This window comes from Pagrus pagrus (assembly GCF_965226575.1).
Source record: "Pagrus pagrus genome assembly, chromosome: 13".
NCBI classification, from domain to species: domain Eukaryota; kingdom Metazoa; phylum Chordata; class Actinopteri; order Spariformes; family Sparidae; genus Pagrus; species Pagrus pagrus.
The window spans coordinates 3341570-3367451 of record NC_140197.1 but is presented as its reverse complement, the minus strand read 5'-3'; the positions used below and the strand labels follow the sequence as shown (position 1 = coordinate 3367451).

The following is a 25882-nucleotide window of genomic DNA, read 5'->3' as shown; positions in this document are numbered from 1 at the left end:
TTGGTTGGAAGATTGGTTGGATAGATAGTTGGTTGGTTGGAGGGTTGGTTGGTTGACAGAGGGGGGTTTTATTTATCAATCTTTTTGGTTTGTTTGTCAGTTCCTCGGGGAATACTCATGGATGTTGATGAATGAAATCAGGTGTATTTAGGCGGCTGGTGTCTGAGTGAGAACAGAAAGACGCCCTGGCTTTAATTTGTAGTGATGTGTTGCTCGCGAACGAACTGGCTCTAAGAGCCGATTCTAGCGAACGAGACGACCCGACTCCATCAGGTTGAGCTGAATCTTCAGCCGCTCCTGCTCAGCTCTGCTGAGAATCCATGCAGGCAGGGGCGGGACTTTATTTTGATGGGCACACCATGCGGCCAATCACATGCGAGGACAGACTAGGATCATACCATTATGCGAAAGAAGGAAGGGGGGCAGATGCTCCAAAAACAGAGGCTGTGTCCAAATTCAGGGGCTGCAGCCCACAAAGTGCGCATTTGAAGGCCAATTATGTCACAACACTGCGCGAAGGCTGTCCAAATTCAGAGGCTCCTTCAAACGCAGCCCACAAATGCAGCCTGCACTTCCCTCTTTTCGGAGGACGCACCGCTACTATCCTTCGCGGCCTGCTATATCCCAAGATCCTTTGAGCGCCGCTGCTCAGTCCCGAAACAGAAGAGGAAGCAAGAGAAGATGGCGACATCAAGTGGCGCAGACATGACATGACAAATTTAAGTAATGGGTTCATACTCGGTTTTTAGACATTTGAATATCCAACGCCAGATATGTTAAACTTCAAGGGACTATAAAACCTCCAGATGTTAACTTTCAGTTAAAATACGTGACGCTGGTAATGTTATGGTAAATATAGTTGTTATTCACCAATGGGTTAATGTTTATTCTGTAATGTTGATAATTCAATTTAGATTTGACACATTTTGTCGTTGTTTTTTGTGCACACACACAAATAAATGTACACGTTTGATAGATTTGAACCAAAACAGACTTTAATGCATCTCTTCATTCACAATCGTGACGTAAGAGTAAGGGGCGGGAACATCTGGTGAGGCAACCAGGAAATGCTCCGAAGGCTAGACCGTCCCATTTAACAATGGTGGACGAGGCTTTCTAAGACCGGTCCTAAGGACCCGGCCCTCGTGGACCGCAAAGGCTAGGCCACTGAAGGCTGCAGCCCCTGAATTTGGACACAGCCAGAGTGTAGTGGTACAGGCCAGGTACACACAGAGCGACAGAGAGACGGGGGAGCCGGATTTAAATGCAAGCACGTTGGGAAAAATTTAAGAAATGAGTGAAAACTGAAAAAGAAGCAGCATCTGGCTGCATTTCAATGATATTGGAGACTGCAAAGCTGAGTGCAGAATTTGTAAAATGAAAATATCCTTCAGAGCAGGTTCAACAACAAACCTGCACTAAAGACTATTATCTAAAGTGTCATCAAGTTAAGACTTTGGCCTTTATTTTTTTTATTTGTTTGCTGTGGTTCTGTGTTCAGTTGTTCATTTAAAGGTTTTCAAATGTTAAACAATAGTAACATCCTGCTGTGAGTGTCAAAGTTTCAAATCACCAGTGCAGCAGATCCCTCTTGTGTTTGTGTGTCACTCGGTCGCTCAAAGCAGGAAGTAAACACCGGTGTGTATCTATCGCGAGTCTCGTTCATCTTGTCCGACGCGGCTTCCGTAGTGCAATCGGCTGCGAGGGAGACTCGCGTGAACGCGGAGCGTGCCTCCGTGTAAACATAGCATAGTGACTGTTTATGCTGTAAAAATGTACTAAATGACGTTGTTTCGAGTAAACTCTGGATGTCACCACTTCAGGACACTTGGATTGCAGCGGACGAGCAGTATGGAGGAATATTACAAAGTTTTTGTGTAGTTTTATGGACCTTTTCCCCTGGGTCGCCACTTATGCTCGTTATATGGATTACTCCTGCCGGAGGGAAGCACCGCGGGTCTCCAGCTGCACTTTGAGGAATAAGAAACTAAACCGGACTTCTCATCAGCATGTGGGTGAGTCCATAGTGACTGAATTTTGTTTTAGAGTGAACTATTCCTTTAAGGGAGATGTTTGCTATTTTAAATGCAAACCCTATGTATACACATTTTGACATGCTGCTGATTTGTACAGGCAAAATTCTGCTTTTTACTTTTTGCGGTAAGTAATGATAGTATTGTGTTGCATGCTGTCTTCCTTGCCAATATTGCAGACGTTCAAATCTAAGTTAGTAAACTCTATTCAGTAAAATATATAAAGGCCTGTTTCACTTAAGGCTAATGTGAAATTTGTTCATGAAAAGATATAATGGGATTTGAAGGTCTAAATGATTGCCTATTGCACTTTATTGGAAACTGGTGAGGGTATGCAATACAGTGCCAAGTTTTTCTATTTTCATCTATGTCATGTAAGACGATGTCTAAATACGCCTTTCGTAATAACCTCCTATCCTCCTTTAATTAGAAAAAAGTTAACGGATGATGTGGTAGTTCATGTTTTAACACTCTTATTTTCGATAGGTCCTTTCCAGGTGTTTTTACCAAGGGCAGAGGGAAGAGGCGCTTTCCTGCAGCAAATCTTGTTCCTGCCAAGAGACTTAAACCACTTGATGTGGCTTTCTATTTGTTGCCAAAGCAGTGTGAAAAAACCCCCAAATAGTCTATATGCATGCAGGATTGGGCCGTAGGACTGCTCATTTAGATGAGAGCACAACACATGAAGAGGTAATAACAAGAAATTAGTTATTTAGGCTAGCTGTATTGTATATTGTATTCTGAGGAATATAATATGCAAGGATTTGCTAGTTTGTCATGCAGTGTGATGAATGCTATTTCTGATGTGAATGATGAGTTTTGACTCTCTTTTGGAGAGGCTTACACTTTTTCCAAAATTGGGGGCCGTTACTGGTGGGTGGCTGCTATACAAATCTGCAGGAAGGCCAACACAGGTTTGTGTAATAGTGTTGCTCAGTCATTGTCATGGTTCTGTGTGTTTGTTTCTGTTTCCTGTTTTACTTTGAAGTTTTACCCTTGTGTGTCGCATCCTGCTTTTCAGTTCCTCCTGTGTTTTCCTTCCCAGTGCTTTACCACTCGTTTCCTCACCTGTTCCTCTTCTCTCCTCACTCCACCTGTTCCTGATCCCCTCGTTAGTGTCTGTGTATATAGTCTTTGTTCTCCCTCATGTGTTTGTCAGTTCGTTCAGTCATTCCTCTGTGATGTTCCCTGGTGTTGCCTGTACTCCGTGTTACTCTGTTGTTCCTCCAGTGTCTCCTCCAGTGTCTCCTCCAGTGTCTCCTCCAGTGTCTCCTCCTGTCTTCCCCCATTTGGTATGTTTGGATTTTGTTTCCTTGTTTTTTCATTTGATTTGAACTTTGCTTTTCTGTTGCACTTTGTTTAATCTTTTAGTTGCTACTTTGTTTTTGGTCCTGGTGATCTGTTTTGGTTTGTCTAGTTTCCTTGGGTTTTTGTACTTTTAGCTTTATTTAAATAAAGCTCACTTTTTGTTCCCCTTATCCTGCCTCCTGTATGTGTTCCTGTGTGTCTGTGCTTGCGTCCTCCATTTTGTATAATGTAACCCGATAGTCATAAAAAAGTGCATTTGCAGCAGCTAACTTCACATTATGCAATGCACAACACTGTTACTTTATACTTTTTAACAGATGGTGCCTAAATAAAACTTCAAAAGATTTCCTCAAACTCATCTCTGTACATTTATTATTAAGCCTGTTCAACTTAAGACATTTTGTGAACATTTATTAGGTCATGCCTAACTGCAAATCGGCAACTAATTGTTTGATTGTAATATTTGTGTTTGTAGAAGTCAAGTAAAAGAACTGGACTTGTTTTTCTTTTAGGTGACTTCTTCAGCCTGGTCTGTCAGACAAGAAGTCTAGTTGCTTTGACTTAACTTCTAGATATGATCTATATCTAAACTGTTGAGTTCTAATTTTCCTCTCCTCTTTTCTATAGGTGGATGGGGTAGCTGAAAATTCTCTCGTGGCTCCTGATGATACTGGCTATACAGGCATGATCTTGAAGTCTGTAAGTTGTGGGGGTAAAAATCTATTCTTAGCCCCAATTCAAGAGGAACTCCACACAAATCCCCTACCACTAACTGATGAAGCATTCGGTAGCATGCCAAAAGCCACATGTCAGAAGTGTGGAGCTGCAGTTCCTCTTCCACTCCTGACAGAACACATCAAGTCTTGTGATGTCATGTGTGTTGGGAGTGACTATAACCTGGCTAATGTGGCTAGCAGTGAGCCTGAAGACAGAAAATGTAAGAATTCTTCATTTTAAGCTTTTGTGAGCATATTGTATAGTTTTTTTTTTTTAAGTTTTTTGAAATTAACACTATTCTTGCTTGTAACTTCTCAACATTTCTCAACAGCAGATATGCAGGAATGTCTTGTCTGCGCAAAAATGTTTCCGACTGACTTTATGAGGTACATGCTTCATGTGCGGAAAGGTATCCATTTACTTTCTATAAATTTTTTTTCTCTTGTCAGCAATTTTCATATTCGATATCAGTTAAACACACAAATAATTTTATGTGGGTAGGGCAGGAAAAGAGGTGATGCATGAAAGCATTGTAATTGAGGAAGAGCAAGCAGCAATGCCTGGACCATCCGGAGCTTGTGCAACTGTTACAGATGGTAGGTGCTATTCAGGGTTAGCAGTGGCGTAGGAAAGTTAAGGAAGATAACTGTCATAGTGAAGGAAAATTGGCATTTATAAAGTGTGGCCTACTCTTGATGTAAACCATGAATTGATTACCTTGCTGTTAATATTATTACTTTGACCAGAAATATCTATATTTTGACTCAAGTAATGGTGTTGTGTACTTTGTCATCTAATATTACAACAATTTTAAGTATAATACTTTTAAATCTAATCACAATCTTTCACATAAAATTCTTTATGGAATGGCAGAGTGGTCTCTCTCTCTCTCTCTCCCCCTCTCTCTACCAATTCAATTCATTTTGCTTTATTGGCATGACTGTTACAAGAACTATGTTGCCAAAGCATCAAGAGTCAATGAAAACAAAACAAATACAACTCACAGAATCAAATATATACAAATATAATACAATTAAAAATAAATAAAAAATATATATATTTATACTGTATACCTTATGTGTGTGTGTTGATGAAGTGCTGTCTCTCTTATACACAGATTGGGTGTCATTAGACAGTTGCAAGTTCTTATATATAATAAAAAAAAAAAAAAAAAAAAAAAATATATATATATATACAGTTCATATTAAATGATGATGATAATAATAATAATAATAATAATAATAATAATAATATTATATAAAATAAAGAAATGAAAAATGACAACAACAATATTATACCATAGCAGTAATGGTTGTGGTTAGCATTTGTGTGTTTCTGTAGTTTCATGGCAGAGTGTTACGTATTGTGCAGCTAATTTTACAAATGATGGATCTTCTCCCAGACAGACTTTTAACAGCTCATCACATGTTTTTCCCTGATATGTTGGATCTGCTGCAGTGATCTGCTGGAGGAAAACCTCTCTTTCAGTTTGGTACAGGGGGCAGGAGAGGAGGAAATGGGCCTCAGTTTCTATTTCTCCTGAAGAGCAGTGTTTACAGATTCTTAATTCTCTGGGCTTCCACTCTTTCTTATGCCGACCTGTTTCAACCTGCAGCTGATGGTCGCTGAGTCTGTACATTGTTAGTGTTTGTCTTTGTTTGGGGTTTTGTATGCTGACCAGATATTTTGCTGTCCAGTGAGCGATAGCACTCCAATTTATTGATGGATTTGATTTGATTTTTCCAATTGTCAATGTAAGTCTTTTTATTCTCTTTGTCTATAGATATCAGATGAGTTTTGGAGAGAGTTTGGAGGTCTTGGGTTTTGAGGTGGCAGGTTTCTCTGGTGTTTCTCAGAGGGTCTGTCTCTGGACAGAGGCTGTTACTGAGAATGGCTCTGTGGTGATAGGAATCAGGATCAGCTTGTGCTAAGTGAACCTGGAACTTAATTGACCTTTTGATCATGTGTAGAGAGAGAGGAAAGTGTCCCAGCTCTGCTCTACATGCATGGTTTGGACAGTTTCTGTGGACCTTGAGGATTTCCTTGCAGAATTGGAGGTTAAGTTTCTCAGTGGGTGTTGTGTCCCATGAGGTGTGCCTCTGGGTCATCAGAGGGCCCCACACTTCACTTCCATACATCAGGATGGGTTTTATTACACTGTTAAATAGTTTTAGCCAAATTGTAACTGGAGGATTGAATTTATATAGTGAGCTTTTGATGCTATAGTAGGCCCTGCGTGCCTTTTCTGTGAGGGAGTTTATTGCTTTGTCAAAGCTGCCTGATGAACTGATGGTGATGCCCAGGTAATTATATTCCACTGTATGCTGAAGTGTGGTCCCTCTTACCCTGAAAACATGTTTGGACTCCTGTAACCTTGCCTTTTTCTGGAATACCATGACTTTGGTTTTGTCAAGGTTGATATCTACCGCCCAGTTTTGACAGAACGTCTCCAGCAGAGAGAGGTTCTGCTGTAGGCCCTGTTCTGTTGGGGACAGTAGAACCAGGTCATCTGCATACATGAGGAATTTGATGTCTTTGCCTTGTAGATGTAATCCTGGGCTTGAGGACTGTTCAAGAAGAGTGGCCAGTTTATTGATGTAAATGTTGAACAGAGTGGGAGACAGGTTGCAGCCCTGATGCACTCCTTTTCCTTGTTTGAAGAACTGTTCTTTTGTTTCCAATTTTAACACAGCACTGGTTGTCAGAATATTTGGATTTGATTAAATCATACATTTTACCCCCAATTCCATATTGGAGAAGTTGTAAAAATAACCCGTTGTGCCAAATTGTGTCAAAAGCCTTTTTTAGATCTACAAAACATGCAAATATCTTTCCTTTGTGTTTTCTGTGAACATGCTGTTGGATGAGTGTATGGAGAGTGTATATGTGGTCAGATGTTTGATGTTTGGGTAAAAAGCCAATTTGGCTTCTAGACAGAATATTATGTTCAGTGAGATAAGAGATTAATCTGGAGTTGAGGATGCTACAGAAGAGTTTACTCAGGTTACTGTTAACACAGATGTCCCTGTAATTGCTGGGGTTATACCTGTCCATTTTTAAATACAGGAGAAATGAGACCTTTATTCCAAACACTGGGGTAATATCCAGAGGCCAACACCATGTTGAAGTGTGTGAAGTTGGAGTTTTAAGTTGCTGTGTTTCAGCATCTCTGAGTTAATGCTGTCTATACCGCAAGCTTTTCCATTTTTAAGGGTTTTGATTTTGTGCTGTATTTCTTTAATGGTGATGGGGTAATCAAGGGCACATTGGTTGTCCTTCACTGTCCTTTCTAGTTCTTTCAGTTTGTCTATTGTTAAAATTTGGTTATGATTCAGACCCTGACACTCTGGATTTTTATAGAGGTCATCAAAGTAATCTTTCCAGATTTTGCCATTTTGAATTGGGTTGGTCTCTGTACGTGGGTTTCTGTTGATGTTTTTCCATAATTTCCAAAAGGTGTTGTCATTTATGGCTTTTTCAATTTTGTTGAGTTCTCTCTCCATATGATGCATTTTGTTTCACACAGAGGAGTTTTTTGTATTCTTTCAGGGCTTGGACATATTCAAGCCATCCTAACGGGTCATTTGGGTTCCTGTGTTTCCTGTTTGACAGTTTTCTCAGGTTCTGTCTGGATACAGCACATTCTTTATCGAACCAGCGCTCTTTTTGTTTCATGCTGGATTTTTTAGTTTGTGAGATTTTTAATTTAGATTCTTTTGCCAAATGAGTAAATATTGTATTTAAGTGATGTGTGGCCAGATTTACATTTTCTCTTTCAGGCTGATATTGGGTGTTGAGAAAAATATCAATCATGTTGTGAATTTGAGCAGAGTCTAGCGCAGCGGTATAGGCAGCAGTGCTCTCCTCTGTCCACTTGTATCTCCTCGGTAGAGGAAACAGCCTTGGCTCAGGATTTGGATTTATGGTGGTTGACAATGACTTTTTCAGAAATAAGGTGATCTGGCTATGGTCTGAAAAGGGCTGTAGTGGTGATACAGTGAATGCATTTATATATTGTGGTTCAATGTCAGTAATGGCATAATCTACAACACTGCTACCTAACACAGAGCATTGTGTGAGTCTGCCCAGAGAGTCTCCTCTGACTCTGCCATTAACAATGTACAGACCCAAACCTTTACACAGTTGTAGTACCTGTTTGCCAGTTTTGTTAACCGTGTTATCATAGCTTTGTCTTTGTGTGTTTATGCAGGTCTGGTACAAAGGGGGACATTTGAAAATATGTTTGTTTCCTTCATAGTTAATGAAGTCTGGCTCTCTACCAGTTCTGGCATTAAGATCGCCACATATTAAGACTGATCCTAAACTTTGGTAGAAGGAAATTTCCTTCTGGAGTTCCTCAAAAACCTCCTCTGCATAATAGGGGGAGTTTGAGGGTGGAATATATATTGCACATAGATAGACATCTCTGTTGTTTTCTAGAATATTTGAGTGAATTTTAATCCAAATGTGATTTGTACCTTTTTTAACTGGTGAGATGTGATCTTTATATTCTCCTTTGTACCATATGAGTAAACCACCTGAATCTCTGCCATTCTTAATATGCTTGTGTTTTACAGAGGGTATAATAAGTTCTATATAATCGTTTGGACAGTTAGATTGATTTTGGTTTTGAGTCCAAGTTTCATTCAATATTATATCTACATTTCTAATATTTTTCAGAAAGTCAGGGTTTGTTGATTTCAAACCAAAAACTGAAGAGCATATGCCCTGAATGTTCCAGCTACTTATTGAAAAAGATGCCATTTTCTTTACCTTAACAGAATCGTGTACCACTTAATATCCGATTTACAAGCAAAAACAAACGTAATGTGGTCAAATTGAACAAATAAATAAAAATAAAAATAAAAACAAAAAATAAAAAGTTAAGTATATGTTAAATGTTAAGTGATTATGAATTATTCAGTGTTCTACTTTCTATTAGCTCAGTAATTTAGTATAGAGTAGCGTTGCAATGTCTCTTATCTGTTTTAGACTCAGTTCAGTGGGTGAGGTGTTGAGTCTGGCGGCTGCAGCATCGTAACTGTCTCTCTGAGCTGGAGACTGGATCTGAGTCTGGGCTGGCTGCCGCTGCTGCTGCTGCCAACTGGCGTGGTGTGGTGTAGTTGGGTTGTGGTTCTGAGGGGGTGGAGCTGAGGTGTACAGCAGTGGTGTGGCGCTGGGTCCATGAAGAGGTGGGGGTAGAGGGGGGAAGTAGTGTGGTACTGTGGGGTGGTGATCCAGAGGGGGTGGGGTTGAGGTGTACAGCAGTGGGGTGGTGTTGGGTCCATGAAGAGGTCGGGGTAGAGGGGGGATGTAGTGTGGTACTGTGGGGTGTTGGTCCTTAGCAGGTGGGGCTGAGGTGTATAGTAGCAGGGTGGTGCTGGGTCTCTGAAGAGGTGGGGTTGGGGCGTAGTACCTCGAGGCAGGTTTGAATCTCCGTGAAGAGCTCTGGCCACTGTTGGTGGTGTCTCTAGTGTGCTGTGACCTTCTGTAGAGGTTTTGGTGGTTGGGTGTGCTCTTGTTGGTGATGTGAGGTGTTGATCTGGTGCGGTTGAGAGCTGTGTCTTTAATGTCTTTGATGAACAGCCGCACACCGCTTTGGTTTAGATGCAGGCTATCATACAGGTGTTGGTAGAGGATCTCTGCATGATGTGCCATATGGACGTTTGGTATTCCTGCGCAGGCTTTGGATATTTCAGCATTAATTTTGTTGATCTCATGCTGAGGAACATCTCTTCTGGGTAACAGGGTGGATATGGTTACCCTGGCTGTGGGGGCCGCTGAGGTTGCTTTCTCTGCCACCTGTCGCAGTGAGTGAGGTATGTCCTTGTGTGTGAGGTCATTAGTCCCAGTGTGAATCAGGATGTGTTTCACACCCTGGAGGTCTGTAGTGGCCAGCTTCTTTATAGCCTCTGAGGTGGTGGGACTCCAAATCATCTTGGATCTTCTGCCTGGGAAGAGACGTTTCATACTGATGTACTTTCCATTGGAATCACACAGAAACATTATTTCTGTGTTGTTTTGTGAAGCAGGTTCTGGTCTCCTTCTCTGGGACCCCTGGTCTGCGGTGTCCAGAGGGAAGGAGACATTTGGGGGCAAGAGGCTGAGGATGTTGAAGATGTCTGGGTGGCAAATCCAGTCTCCTGATCTAGGGGCTGCTGGATCTCCTGATCTAGGGGCTGCTGGATCTCCTGATCTAGGGGCTGCTGGGTCTCCTGGTGCAGGGGCTGCTGGATCTCCTGATCTAGGGGCTGCTGGATCTCCTGATCTAGCCGTGTTGGCCTGGAGTGGTGGGTCGATGCTAGCTCCTCTATCACTCTTTTGAGTGTATCTCTCAGTGAACGGTTGTCTTCTTCCAGTTCTCGAACAGCTTGCTGGAGTTCGTCTATCTGATGTCTCTGTTGTTGAACTGTGGAGTACATCTCCTTCACTCCTAAATGGCTGTTATCAGAGCTCTGAAGACTGCTCAGTGTCTTCTCTCTGAATTCTATGAACTCTCTCTCGTATTGAGATACCTTCCTTCAGGACTCTGAGATTGCTGGAGAGTTTGGGTGATTCAGAGTATGGTGTAGGTGGATGTCTGCTGGAGATGGGCGACCTGGTCTAGATCTCTTGTGGAGGAGGAGGAGGAGAGATTTTTGATGCCGCCACGGTTTTCAGTGTTTCGAAGCTGTTCTCAAAGTTGTCTAAACTGTTCTCAGATCCCTGGATCATAACTGTTCCGTTGTGGTATATGTTTGCAGTTAAAATGGGACTTGAGCGGTCTGCATCTTCATAGGCAGTAATCTGTCTGCCTTTACTTATCCCATTCTTCTTAATGTGAGTAAACTGCTCACATATTGCTGTGTGCCAATTTTCAGGATGGTGAGTGAAGAGTAGAAGGTTGCATTTTACCTTGTGGTTGTTCTTCTTGCTGAAGTCTGCTACCAGTGTTTCTGGATTGGCACGTAGCACATTCATTTTGAAGTCTTTCTTCTGCTGTGCTATAATGACTTTTGCGGGGTATTGTATTTCACAGCCAGTGATCTGTCCTGGTTGTCTCTGTGTTGCTACAGTTGATGTATCTGTAGCTATGTTCGTCAGTTGCTGCTGCTCAGCTGTTGCTCCACAGTGTTCCATCATCATGGTGGGTTTCAACTGACAGTTGGTTCACTGTTTTCTCAGCAGTTATCTTGACAGAGATACCTTATTTCCCAGTCCTGGTCCTGGTGATGTTCCCAAAATGTTGCCAGTCCCGTTGTGGTAGGAAAATCTTCTCTCTTGAGGTTTTCCTCGCTGTAGTTTTTCTTCAGACCTTTGTTGATGTTGTTGCTAGCTAACTGTCAGATGCACAGTAGCAGTAGAGTTCTTTTCCTCCAGCTAGCCAGGTAGCAACTTCTTTTGGTAAAAAAATTATGTAAAAATCGTAGAAAAGTCTGGTTTTCTTCTTTAAGTGGTTGAGTGTGCTTTCCAACCACTTGATGTTTGTAAATTTGCGTTGTAAATCAGATATTTCAAAGTGAAAACGTGATAAAAATTAAAAGTTTCAGGAGCTCATATCTTCTGCTTGCTCATTCAGTTGGTTGCCAAGATCTCTCTCTCTCTCTCTCTCTCTCTCTCTCTCTCTCTCTCTCTCTCTCTCTCTCTCTCTCTCTCTCTCTCTCTCTCTCTCTCTCCCCCTCCCTCCCTCCAAAAGCTTTATTGGCATGACAAGGCAGTGCTTATATTGCCAAAGCATAAAATAATATTAATCATAATAAAAATAAACAGATGATTAATGACAGTCAATCGCAGGATATATAAACATAACAATAAAATATAAACAACTTAACAATTGAGACATTTATCAATCTACACACAGAAAAGAAAAAAGAAGAAGAAAATCATTGTGATCACGACATATTTACAATATTTCCAGGAGCAGAGTTTGGAGCGGTGGTTTGCTCCTCTGTGGTGTCTCCGTGGTCGTCCCTCAGTCTGTGGCAGGAGGACACATACTCAGCTGCTCGTCTGCAGCACTTTGGTTTCTCACCTAAAACATATTTTAATGTGTCTACGTCTGGAAGTGTTTCAAATTCCTCACAGTGGTTTTTAAATTTGGGGAAGAAATTTTGTCTAATTTGTTGATATTTGTCACAGCGGAGTAGAAAATGTTGCTCAGTCTCTACTTCTCCCTGTGAGCAGAGCGAGCAGAGTCTGTCCTCCCTGGGAGTCCAGGTCCGTCTGTGTCGGCCGGTTTCCAGAGCCAGACTGTGTCCGCTCAGTCTGTATCTGCTCAGTCTGTCTGAGTCTGTGGTCAGGTACGGTGCTCAGGTGTTCTGCCACTGTGTACGGCCTGTTTAAGGCTGAATAACAGTCCATTTTGCTCTGGTTCTCTGTGGTGTCTTTCCAGTAGGTGATGTACTTCTCTTTCTGTCTGCCTATGATTTGGTTGGGCCGGATGGTTTGGGGTCTGTCCTGAGGGTCTGGTGTTGAGGTCGGGGAGCTGAGAGTCAGGTCGAGCTGACTGAGGGGGCTTTTCTCCAAGTTTGTCTCTTGGGATTTTAGTGCTTTGTAGTGGAAACTCTGGGGGTCACTTGATTTTAGGTGGTTGTAGAATTTGATGGCTCTTTTTTCGATTGTGATTTGTAGGGGGTACTGACCCAGTTCTGCTCGGCAGGCGTTATTTGGGATGTGTCTCTGCAGGTGTAATATGTTTCTACAAAATTCTACATGAAATTTCTCAATTGGGTGATTGTCCCAGTCAGTAAATGTTAAATGTCTGCTGAGCGGGCCCCATATTTCACTGCCATACAGAGCGATGGGTTCTATTACAGATTTAAAGATTTTTAACCATGTTTTAATTGGAATATCTGTTTTGATGTTTCTTTTAATTGCATAAAATGCCCTTCTCGCTTTGTCTCTCAGCTCATTCACCGCCGTTTGAAAATTACCTGTTGAACTAATATTGAGACCTAAATATGTGTAATTTTTTGCGTGCTCTAATTTGACTTTGTCTAGATAAAATTGATGTTTAAGGCTGTGATTCCCAGACCTCTTCTGGAAAATCAGTATTTTAGTTTTGTTTAGGTTGACAGTCAGAGCCCAGGTGTGACAGAAACTGTGCAGGAGATCCAGGTGTTGTTGCAGGCCTTCTTTGGTAGGGGACAGCAAAACTAGATCATCAGCATATAACAAACACTTGATTTCAGTGTTTTCTACGGTGATACCAGGGGACGCAGAGTGCTCCAGGTTTTCAGCCAATTCATTTACATAAATGTTGAATAGAGTAGGAGACAGACTACATCCCTGTTTGACGCCACGTTTTTGAGGGAAGAAAGTAGTTTGTTGGTTGCCAATTTTCACTGAACATATGTTGTTTGTATACATTGATTTTATGACATCATATGTTTTTCCTCCAATACCCATTTCAATTAATTTGTACAAAAGGCCGTCATGCCAAATTGAATCAAATGCTTTTTTAAAATCTACAAAGCATGAGAAGATTTTGCCTTTGTTCTGATGTACCTGTTTGTCGATGAGGGTGTGGAGAGTAAAGATGTGGTCTGATGTTCGATATTTTGGGAGAAATCCAATTGGACTTTTGCTCAGAGTATTGTGTTCAGTGGTGAAGTGTAAAATTCTGCTGTTAATAATGCTGCAGAATAGTTTTGCCAGGTTGCTGGACACGCAGATCCCTCTGTAGTTATTTGGGTCAAACTTGTCTCCGTTTTTATATATTGGGGTTATCAGTCCTCGGTTCCAAATAGCTGGGAAAGTACCTGCATTCAGGATGATATTGAAAGCTTTTAGGATAGCCAATTGGAATTTGTTATCTGTGTATCTGATCATTTCATTCAAAATGGCGTCTGCACCACAGGCCTTCTGGGGTTTAAGCTTTTTAATTTTGTCTGTTAGTTCTGTTTGTGTAATCGGGGTGTCGATGGGGTTCTGGTAGTCTTTAATTGTTGATTCAAGAGTTTTTAATTTCCCTTGTATTTCTTGTTGGCCTGGGTTACTTGGTATTTTGCTGTAGAGGTTAGTAAAGTGAGTGGTCCAGGTGTCACCGTTCTGGATTGCCAACTCATCATTGGATTTTCGGTTAAGTTTATGCCAATGTTCCCAGAATTGATTTGACTGTATTCGATTAGGTTCAGCTGATTTCTGTTGTGCTGTTCCTTTTTTGTTCTCAGGATGTGTTTGTATTGTCTCAATGTTTCTCCATAAAGAAGGCGTATACTTTGGTTATTTGGATCCCTGTGTTTCTGATTGGATACATTTCTTAGTTTTTTCCTTAGATTTTTACAATCATTATCAAACCACTTTTCACCATTTATTCTTTTTGGTTTGCTTTTTTTCTTTAAATTTGCTAGTTTTGCTGCTTTCTCAAAAATGACATTTATGTCATCAATGGCCAAATTCACACCTTCATCATTGTAAGGGAAGGATATACTTAGAAATTTATCCAAGAGTGATTGGATTTGCGGACTATCGATTGCCCTCTGGTAGCTGTCAGCGCTGCTTGTAGTCCATTTGTAGGACTGGGCAGAGGGGTGCAGATTATTGGGTTGTAATGCTTCGTGGTTGGAATTTGTTCTGCTCAGATAGATTATTATTTTACTATGGTCAGACAGAGGAGTAAGGGGACTGACTGTGAACGCCCTGATACATGTAAGATCAAGGTCAGAAATAAAATAGTCAACAGTACTACTGCCGAGGAATGAACTGAAGGTGTATCTCCCAAAAGAGTCTCCTCTTACTCTGCCATTAACAATGTAAAGACCTAGCGTACGACAAAGCTGTAGGACTTGTCTCCCGTTTGTGTTGGTCACTTTGTCATAGCTGTTTCTGGTCGGATATGTGGGGTGGATAAGGTTGTTGCTACCCAGTATGTGTAGATCTCCATGACTGTCCAGTGTCCAGCCCCTCTGCTGTTCTAGCATTCAGGTCACCACAGATTAAGATATTTCCTTGGCTTTGGAAATGGATTATCTCTCCTTCTAGGATGGAGAAGCTCTCCTCATTGAAATAGGGTGACTCGGAGGGGGGAATGTATGTGGGGCAGAGGAATATGTCTTTATCAGTTGAAATTATTTCTTTTTTAATTCTTATCCAGATATAAAATTCACCTCTTTTGATTAATTCTATTGAGTGGGTATATTCAGATTTGTACCAGATTATCATTCCTCCAGATTCACTCCCTGAGTGACTCCTTTTAATTTGGTGGATGGGACAATTATTTCTCTGTAACCTATTGGGCAACCACTGGAAGTGTCACCTTTACACCACGTTTCCTGGAGGACAGCAATGTCAGTGTCATTGATCTCCTTCAGGAAATCTGCATTTTTACTTTTCAGTCCAAAAGTTGAGGACCGGAGGCCCTGAACATTCCAACAAGCTATAGAAAAAGATTTCATCTGTACTTAATGTCCTAAAAAAAATAAGAAAACTCCCACGTAAAGAAATAAATAAATAAAGCAATAAAGATAAGAGTGAGGTCTAAAGTCTCATTTCCAAAATGTTGACTATATATGCAAATATGTTTGTGTATTCTGTAAGTGTGTCTTTTACGCATTGTGCTGAGTGTCTATCAGGTGTGAACAGAGCAGGCTGAGCATGTGCTGGATGTCGTTCAGCTGGCCAGACCCGCCAGGAACACTCAGCTGGCCGGTGGGTTGGGGGCTGGCTGCTCCTCTTACTGCCTGGGCATAGCTCTGCCTGCTTGGTTGGGGCTCGTTAGGGGTGGGTGTCGCTTCAGGGCGGAGAAGAGGGGGCGGCCTAGTGCTGAGGTGGTGAGGCCAGTGGTGCTGGGGCTGGGCGTATAGAGGTCCGGGCCGGAGGATCCCGGCCGCTGGTCTGGTCGGGTGTCTTGGCAGCCTCGGGGAGTGAAGTGTTCTGTGTTGTTTTATAAGGGGAGGGGCCCGGCTGCGGTTCAGGGCGGCGTCCTTCAGAGTCTTGGCGAAGATGGGAACAGCCTGCTTGTATAGGTGGACGTGGTCGTACAGGTGGTCAAGGTCGAGGCTGGGGTGGTGGGCCAGGTGCACGTTGGGCCTCAGGGCACAGTCCTGGGAGAGGCTGGCGTTGGTTCGCTGGATGGTTGCAGGGTGGAAGTCTTTCCGCTGTAGGAGGGTAGACACCACGATGCGGGAGTTGGGGAAGTTTCTGCTGGCTTTCTCGATCACTTTCCTTAGTGATAAGGTCACTCGCTCTTGTTGGGTCCGTAGGTCGTTGGTGCCGGTGTGAATGATGATGTGGCTGGGGGAGCCGAGTTTGTCTTCACTCAGTAGCTCCATGGCTCTCGCTGTTGTTGGGCACCATAACTTCTGTACACGGTGGTTTGGAAACAGTTTTTTCTCTTCAATGAATTTTCCGTTGGAGTCCATTAAGAGCACGACCTCCGGTCTGGAGGGAGGGGATTGGGAGTCGTGCTGTGTCGGTGCTGGGGTGGATGGGGCAGGCTGGGCGTGGTCGAGTGAGGGCTGTGTGTTTGGGACTGGTGAGGGTGGAGGTGAGGTACATTGAGGAGATGCTGTGTCTTCTTCAGGCGGTTGGGTTCTCTCTCTCTCTCTCTCGCTCTCTCGCTCTCTCTCTCTCTCTCTCCCATTTTGCTTTAGTGGCATGACTGTTACAAGAACTATGTTGCCAAAGCATCAAGAGTCAATGAAAACAAAACAAATACAACTCACAGAATCAAATATATACAAATATAATACAATAAAAAATAAAAATATATATATTTATACTGTATACCTTATGTGTGTGTTGATGAAGTGCTGTCTCTCTCTTATACACAGATTGGGTGTCACTAGACAGTTGCAAGTTCTTATATATAATAAAAAAAATATATATATATATATATATACAGTTCATATTAAATGATAATAATAATATATAAAATAAAGAAATGAAAAACAACAATATTATACCATAGCAGTAATGGTTGTGGTTAGCATTTGTGTGTTTCTCTAGTTTCATGGCAGAGTGTTACGTATTGTGCAGCTAATTTTACAAATGGTGGATCTTCCCCCAGACAGACTTTTAACAGCTCATCACATGTTTTTCCCTGATACGATGGATCTGCTGCAGTGATCTGCTGGAGGAAAACCTCTCTTTCAGTTTGGTACAGGGGGCAGGAGAGGAGGAAATGGGCCTCAGTTTCTATTTCTCCTGAAGAGCAGTGTTTACAGATTCTTAATTCTCTGGGCTTCCACTCTTTCTTATGCCGACCTGTTTCAACCTGCAGCGCTCTCTCTCTGTTTATGCCTGAGTAAGGCTTGATGGCTTTAACTTGTGATTTGAATCTACATGTTAAAGTTTTTTTTGTTATCTTGACAGTCAAGCATAAATAATGAAACCACATTTATGTTTTTTTTCTTATTAGGCTGGTTAACTATCAGTGACCCCACCAAGGCCATATCTCAGTGTGCTGACAGTTTTCTCCATATTCATGAAACGGAGAGCCCCTTACTTCTCAGCATGGACATCAGAAAAAGCCCTGCTGAACAGGACATGGCCCTAATCTCCTTCTACAAGCGAACTAATGTGGAATGGGGACGACCTCTGAATTGCAAACTTAAAGGTAGCTCCAATTACAAGTTACAGTTGTCCAAAAATAATTAAAGTATTCCTTTGTCATTATTCTGTCAAACCTTACATTGTGTTACAGGAGATACTGCTATTGGACAGGGTGTAACTCGCTTCTTTTTCTCAACATGCATGGAAAAACTGAAGTCAGGGTTTTGCATTAATTAATTGGTTTTAATATTGTTTCTATAGGAAGTTTATCGTATTTTAATTGGTTTGCTTTACCATGAAAGTTCAAAGGATTCTACTAAATGTATAATGCCTGTATTGATGAGAACTACGGTTTCCAGTCCATGACGGTACTAACATACTGTATTGTCTGACAACCATTCACTCACATTCATACCTAATGGCAAGTAAGAGCAATATTAACCTGCATGTCTCTGTACTGTGGAAGGAAGCCTATTACTTTTTATTGTTATTTCGTGTTTTTAATGTCTTCAACAGCAAACTCAAATTTTACACGGCTTTTTGAAGGAGAGCCTGGCCATTTAGTCCCCTCAGCCTCTGTTGTGGAAAGTGATATGTTCACGGTGGCGAGGAGAATGGTAGACCACTCCTTTATTCATGGAGGACCATGCCTGGTGGGACTCAGCCCTGCTGTTGTTCATGTCCTGCTTGGTGGAGTCCTGAAACTTTCTCTGGACATCAGAGAAACAATCAAGCTTGTATGTTTGATTTTTAAAAGTTTCACTAAGATTTTATGTACAATTGGGCACCCTTTTATTGTGTATCCATTATCCTTATTGAGTGACGTTAATATGTGGCTAACTTAAGCTTATCAAATAAAGAGGGAGTGAATAAGATTTTTAATACTTAGTTTTGTAATACTGTAAATGTAGTAGTATACAAAAATCCTGATTTTTAGAGCAGCTAAAATGCCAGTAATCTGTAAATAAAATGGAGGGTGGCGCTTATTTGGATCCACTATGTAATATTCATATTCATTGCTTTTTGCAAGTGCACATACAGACAGAGGACAAATTAAAGGGAAAACCAACATAAAGTGTTAGTAAGGTGTTGGGCCACCATGTGCTGCCAGAACAGCTTCAGTGCTTCTTGGCATTGATTCTACAAGTCTCTGAACTCTACTGGAGGGATGAATGCCATCTTCCAAAAGATATTCCCTCGTTTGGTGTTTTGATGGTGGTGGAGAGCGCTGTCTAACACAATCTCCCATGGTGTTCAATTGGGTCAGATATGGTGACTGTGAAGACCATATCATATAATTCACATTATTTTCATCAAACTATTCAGTGACCCCTATGGCTGAATCCCCCCTCACTGTAGGGGTCAGGAATTTCAGTTTTTTCCTGTAATTTGTCCCACATCTGTAGTATCTGGCATTACACATCTGTTTTTCTATCTCCTAATTAGTTTTCCTCCTCTTGAAGCTTGAAGGGGGATCCATACTGTCAGATAAGGATAAACAGTGTGTCCAGGACTTGGCCCATGCCTGGGACCTCCCTTCCCTAACTGAGAAAATCAGGAGATGGCTTTTTGAGAAGCTATTGATCCATGCTGTGAGTAAAAGTCACAATTGCTTTTTTTTTTTTTTATCCTGAGAGTGATGTTTTGGTTATAAATGCACATTGCTAAGTTTCTAAAAAATGTCTGACAAAATTAAATTGTTGCTTTTTTCTGATTAATTTATTCTCAAGGTAAAAAAACGGTCACGGTAAAATGAATCACTTCCCATGTGCCAAGTTATTTTCCTAGAAACATAAAAGATGGTGGGTGGTCTGTAATACCGCAAATGCAAGGAGTTTTATCAGTCTGCAGGAGAACAGTATTATTTCCTCATTCACCAGTGGATTGAAGCATAATGAATGTATTCAAATGGAATTAGAGTTTTTCTCTTACTCTTCAAGCTTGCTTTTAGATAAGGAATGTTACGTGCTCTACCCTCTCTGTCTTATAACTATTAACATGTAATAGGACGTGTCACAAGGCAAATTAAGCAGCTGAGATGAGGTCTTAAGCTTGATTTATGCTTCTGCGTCGCGGCGACGGCGTAGCTACGTCGTCGACGCAGACCCCTACGCAGACCCTGCGCCGTAGCCTGACGTGCGCCTCCAAAAAATCCTGACTACGCGTCACGTCGACGCGTCGAGACGCGAACGGCAAGGACTGGGATTGGTCCGCTCAGACCGTCATTCCGGCAGTTGCTTTTCCGGTCAACAGTATAACAACACCGCCAGTTACTTCTGCTGCTTGCATGCTTGTCTCCTATTGCTTGTGAACTCCATGCTTTGTGAGATCCCAGCAGGGCAGGAGGAGTATTGGTGTTGTGCAGCATGTAGCTTGTAGCCCCACACTGTGACCAGAATGCTACACAGCATATCCGCTCTGACCGCAACTGCAGTGCAAGAGAGCAAGAACCCCCCGAAACCAATCTCCCCCCCCCGGCTTGGCGGTGAATTGAACGCGTTCCCTCGACGCAGAACTTCGAATGCTCAATGACGGCGTAGGGTCGACGACGTAGCTCCGCCGTCGCCGCGACGCAGAAGCATAAACTAGGCTTTAAAGAAACCCCAATGTGGACACTGGTGACCCAAAGACCTGACACAGTGGCTGTGTCTCAATTCAGGGGCTGCAGCCTTCAAGGACGCAGCCTTTGCGGCCCATGAAGGCCGGGTCCTTCGGAGAGATCTTGAAGGCCGTGTCAACCGTTGTTAAATGGGATGGTCTAGCCGTCGGAGCATTTCCTGGTTGGCCACCAGATGTTCCCGCCCCACCCGTATGTCACTACGCCAGGCCCGTGAAATTCACAACACGAGTAGAGAGTCCAACGAAAATGTTTGGTGTAATGGACGTGCTGATGTACTTCTTAATTTTCCTTATTTTGGAGGAAGAGGAGATGCTGCTCCGTTGGCGCCGGCTGGTGTATCTCCGGTTGACAGAGGAACGTGGAGAGGTAAAACATTTTCATTTGAACCCACAGTAATGTCATCATCATCATCGTCATCATTATTAGCCAGGGGTCAGTAACATGCCAATACAATACTCAAATGCCAGACATATAAACTGTAGAACGGCACATATGGTCAGTGCCATATAACCTTGACAATTGATTGACAGACCCGACCTCAATTCAATGTTTTTTGTTTTGTTTTTTGTTGTTGTTTGATTTCATCTCGAACAACAACAACAACAAATGGCCATCAAAATGAAATGTCAGAACAACAAATTGTGTTCGAGAGGGAACTGGAGGAAGCAAAAAGCTTATTTAGTCCTGTCCCGTCTTCACAACTTCCTCACAACATCATGAAATAAAATACAACAAAAAATAAAATAAAAATAAAATAATAAATAAATACAACAAAACAATAAACAAAAATTAAGGCATACTTAAACTAGCCTCCTACAATATCCTAAACTCGAAAAAATTTATTCCCCAGTCACTCCCCATATACCACCAAAGTAACATTCAATTATCCATAACCCAGCCGTGATTGCAGTTAGTCATATTTGTATTACACATGTTGTTTCATATAAGGAACAGAAATATAATAGAATGCATACAGAAAATAGAGTTGTTTAGAGGTCCTTATTTTTATATTTGTCAAGAATTGTTTTCTTGTATCTGTTTCTAAACTGTATAGCGCTAGTGCTTTGTTTGATTTCTTCAAGACCTTTCCACAATGTTACCCCATAGACTGATATGCACATGCTTTTAAGAGCAGTAGCCTACGTACACAAGGTTGATTAAAATTTATTTTTCCTCTTAGATATTTACCTTCTATCTTGAAACATTTTTTGAATGTTTTCAGGCAGTGCATTATTTATTGCTTTAAACATTATTATTATTATTGCTGTACTAACTTTCACTAAGTCCATAAATTTCAAAGTCTGTAATTAAACAAAATAGAGGATTCGTATGTTCAAGATACCCAGCATGATTTATTATCCTTACTGGTCTTTTTTGCATATCCTTTGTAAGGTACTCTTGTATTACCCCAGAGTTCAACACAATAGATCAGATATGGTAATATGAGTGCAGAGTGTAGTGTTGCTTGATTCAAGATGTGTCTACATTTACTCAGCACTCCAATGCTCTTTGCCATCTTAGTACACAGATACTTAATGTGGGCCTTCCAGCAGAACTTGTGGTCTATTAAAACACCCAAAAATTTGTTTTCATAAACGTACTTACTTACAACATTATTCATTTCTACGTGAACATCTTCATTCATTTTACGATGTCCAAATAACATAAATTTATTTTTGTTCAGGTTAATGATAATTTACTGTCATGAGTCGCCAAAACCAAATTGAGGAGCCTAGATAGACTGATAAGTGGACTGATAAACAGATTCAGCATTATCTGTCAAAGCTCTAAAATGAACTAGAATTATCTTACCCAAAATGATGTAGCTATTGTCTAATTAACTATTTTTCTTCTCCTGTTCTGCCTCTCCCTTCCCAATCCAGACCAGACCCCTGTACTGCAGGGTCAACATGGCCGTTCCCGTCCTCGACAGGTTTTTTGGCTGAGCAGAGAATCCCTGGCAGTGCTGCTGAACCTTCTCCAACAAGATACATACTCATATAGGGTGGTCTCAAGGGTGTTTGGGATGCCTCGCTCCACCGTCCACCGAGTTACTGGGGAGGTGGTGGCCATTCGCCACAAGGGCATCTACCTCCCAAAGACCGCTGAAGACCTGGCGGCAGTAACTCGGGGGTTTGCAGGGCTGGCAGGACACAGCTTTTTTAAAAGCTGCTGGAGCGATCGATGGCTGCCATGTGAGGATCAAGCCACCGAGCGGCCCTGATTGTCACTGCTACAGGAACAGGAGATTGCAGTTTGTGACCATCAGGGCCTCTTCATAGATGCGTACGTGGGCTGGCCGGGGTCGGTGCACGACTCCAGAGTACTCCGGCACAGCCCACTGTACAGGCGGGCCATCTACCCTCCTCCAGGGCACTTCATCCTCGCAGATGGCGGGTACCCGTGCCTCCAACATCCCCTCCCCCTCATCACTCCATACAAGCAGCCTGTACAAGGTGTGGGAGCCCAGCGCTTCAACGTCCATCATTCCAGGGCACGCTCTATCATTGAGCTTGCCTTTGGAATGATGAAGACCAGGTTCAGGTCCATCTTCCTGCAAGCGCTAGAGGTGCACCACACCTTTGTGCCTCAGGTACGTCATAACACAACAGGAGTCTTTTTTTGTTTCTTTGAGTACTGAAGCAGAGTAGGCTAAATCAAAATTGATGAATATTCCCTTTCATGTCAGGTCGTAACAGCATGTGCTGTCCTGCACAACATCTGCCTGGGGGCAGGTGACATCATGCCCCCAGAGGATGAGCTGCAGGACGTCATGCCGGAGGATGAGGACGTGTTGGAGGCAGCCAGTGGTGCTCCATGGCTGGACCGGCTGTCTGCGGAGGCGTCTGCCCTGGAGGAGGTGATCCCTGACCACGACTATCTTTAGCTGGCAAGTAAAATAATCTTAAAGGCATTATTCCTATTTAAAGTGTTTGGGAGAATAGTTGTGTTCGTCGTAATCAGTCATCATTATTATATTATGATCAAATTATGAAGTCATAATTCTTGCCTCTTTCCTGAACAATTCGCAGTGGCATGGCAGCCGTCGATCGAGTCAGCCCTGCAAACCCTGTTGATGGACGATGTGGTGGACAGTGGAGACTACACCCCCCAAACACCCTGAATACCACCCCAGATGATGTCCCACTGACACCAGGTCTCTATTGTGGCATCCCATCCAGCCCAGCAGCACTGCCAGGGACTCCTGCTCAGCCTATTGCTGCAACTTATTTGGTTTATCATTGTTTAACCCTTGTGCCCTCCTCGGGCATTTTTGTACATTCTTCTTATTTCTTTTTTTAATTTGGTGATCATTTTGGCTGTGTTACAGCTTATGGCATGCATTTTTGCAAGAACTGTTCTTTTCAGTAAAATTTGTGAAATCCAATGTCTTTTACTCTCACATGTAGTACTTTCAGGACGGCTGAAAGTACTACGTACTACGGTAAGCGTGTTGCGTCATTTCCTGTTGTGTTACTGACTGATAGCGTAACTGTGCTGCTCCGGCTCGTCCGAGCAGATTATTGTTGTATTCTTTCTGCAGCGACTGAGATCCCGCTTGTGATCGGGCACTTGCTGGTCCACTAAGGCATTCAACAATACTCTGTGTTTATAGCTTGGTCGCCGGGCTTGCTGCCGTTTGTAGCTCTCCTAGCTCTGCTGGCTAATCTATCGTGTCCTAGCTTAGCCACTATCAGCTAGCGATGGCTTCTCTCTCTCCCTCTCGCTCTCCTCTTTTCTCTTGCTCAGTGTGCCAGATGTTCAGTTACACCTCTGCCTCCCTTAGTGATACTGGTACATGTATTAAGTGTAGTTTATTTCTAGCGTTGGAGGCGAGGCTCAGTGAGTTGGAGGCTCGGCTCCGCAGCATGGAAACTCCGACTGTAACTGCTGCAGTTAGCCACTTAGCTAGTGCGGACCGAGCAACCGTAGCTTCAGCTAGCCATCCCTCGGCAACTCCCGAGCAGCCGGGACAGCAGGGCGGCTGGGTGACTGAACGAAGGAAGCATAATACTGTTGGGCCTTCATCAGATATTGCAGACAAAGGAGAGGCCTGTAAGGAACCCAGAAGCCTTACTACAAGGCACTCCTAAACCAGCATGAGTTTTCAAGAACAAAGGAACTGGGCCAACGCCCAAAGGTCTGGCAAACTGTACGTCGAGGTACAGTCCGTCCCCAAACTTTAATCCGCTCCTGATTGGGCCAAAGTTGCCGCAGGCCATAAAAGTACGGCCAGATGACCCTGACGTCACTCAGGGCATAAAGGTCAGGGAGCCCCGCTACCCATCGCATTTCCCAGGTAACGTGATGCTGTAAAGAAGCTCTGGCTTTATTCAGTAGTTGCCAAAAGGGTGTAAATTTGGTGAGACGTTTCAGTTTGCTTGACCTAGGCTATAGTTCTTAACTCGCTGGACGAGACAGACTGTTTCTTTTTGTTAGAATATTCTTTATTACTTTTTGGATCCAAAGAGGAACGCTGCGCAACCCAGCCATTCCTCATCGCCTGCAGAAGGAAGAACGTTTTTCTTCAGAAGGAGACGGAACCACCGAGGTCCGGTCCTTCCATTTGATCGATCCCGCTGTTTCACTTTCATAACGGAAGAACGGCGCTGCCATCACTCGCTGCCAGGACGCTGCAGCTGGTCCCGCGCTCGCATCCAAACGAGTTGGAGTTTCGAGTCGGACGGGACGCACGCTTGTCGCAACGAGCGACTCAAGTAAGAGGCTATTGTTTGGGCAGAGACAGATAGTATAGCGTGTGCTTACATTTGTGTGAAGGGACCGCCGAGTCCTACCTATGTTATAACTGTGCTGATTGTACGTGTTATTGCGCTCCCGAAGGAGCTTATGTGCGCTGATCCACTCGCTGGATAGCTGCGTAATCTTGCCGCCGTGTGATCACTGTACGTCGTACTTTCTCTCTGATCAGTGGACGATAAGCGAACCTCGGTCCGCTTGCCGACCCCCGATTTAGGGAGAAACGACTGTGTATTTCACGGTTGTCCTGTTATTCGTTGTTGTCTGATAAGCGCCGACTTATCTTCTTTCCCTCTTACTAACCTCCACACACACACATATCTACACCTACACACATGTCCGAGTGTTGTGATCTTATGAATAACGTGGTGTAAACCTACGGGTAGTAACCTCGCTATAGCATAAGAGACGCGTGTCTCGTAGTAGTCCCATTCATAATTTTAGAGGCGGACGCCTCTTGGTAGCGCGGCTACATCTCTGGGGATAGTGGGTCATTTTCCCTCTAAATTCATCTTGTGTGCAATCAAAGTGCATATAAGGCCAGTGGTGGTGTAACTATCGCCATTGTTTCAAAATCCCGCGCTCTTGTTGGAGCGACTACCTTCGGCTGACGTTTCAGTCCGCCATTTTTGAATTCCAGGTATATGATTCAGCAAAATCAATAGGCTCGTTCGAGATGAACTGCGCCTCGCCTGGAAGGTGGACGAGACCAGGCGGCAGCAGCAGGGGGCAGTGGCAAAAAGCTGCAGTCAAATCGGACAGTTTCCAGCCGCCGTCAAAGAATATACAGGAAGTCACAGAAATATTTACATCCTGTCAGATCCATCTGTAGGCTATCTGTAGTTTGCACAACACGTTCGGACAGCTACGGCTGAAGAAACTGCACATGCGTTCTTGATCGCTGATGAAATTGGAGCAGAAGAGATCCCCTTATTTTTCCACTTTGCACATGAATTACACTGTGTTAATCCTC

At 42.9% G+C, this 25882-nt stretch overlaps 2 protein-coding genes across 2 annotated transcripts; one reads left to right on the top strand and one right to left on the bottom strand.

Annotated features, from left to right (window-relative positions):
* Window positions 1-1945: 1945 nt before the first annotated feature.
* Window positions 1946-22097, top strand: LOC311267771 (uncharacterized protein; the record flags this gene model as incomplete). The annotated part of the gene is made up of 9 exons (XM_084371001.1): window positions 1946-3325; window positions 3969-4278; window positions 4390-4467; window positions 17398-17595; window positions 18048-18268; window positions 18995-19123; window positions 20191-20340; window positions 20452-20517; window positions 22035-22097. The coding sequence occupies exons 1-9, from the start codon at window positions 3215-3217 to the stop codon at window positions 22095-22097; spliced, it is 1326 nt and encodes a 441-aa protein (XP_084227127.1). The 5' UTR covers window positions 1946-3214.
* Window positions 8989-11621, bottom strand: LOC311268664 (uncharacterized protein). Its single transcript, XM_084372419.1, has 2 exons — window positions 11244-11621; window positions 8989-11210 (listed from the first exon to the last, which is right to left on the bottom strand). The coding sequence occupies exon 2, from the start codon at window positions 10062-10064 to the stop codon at window positions 8997-8999; it is 1068 nt and encodes a 355-aa protein (XP_084228545.1). The 5' UTR covers window positions 10065-11210; window positions 11244-11621; the 3' UTR covers window positions 8989-8996.
* Window positions 22098-25882: the final 3785 nt, after the last annotated feature.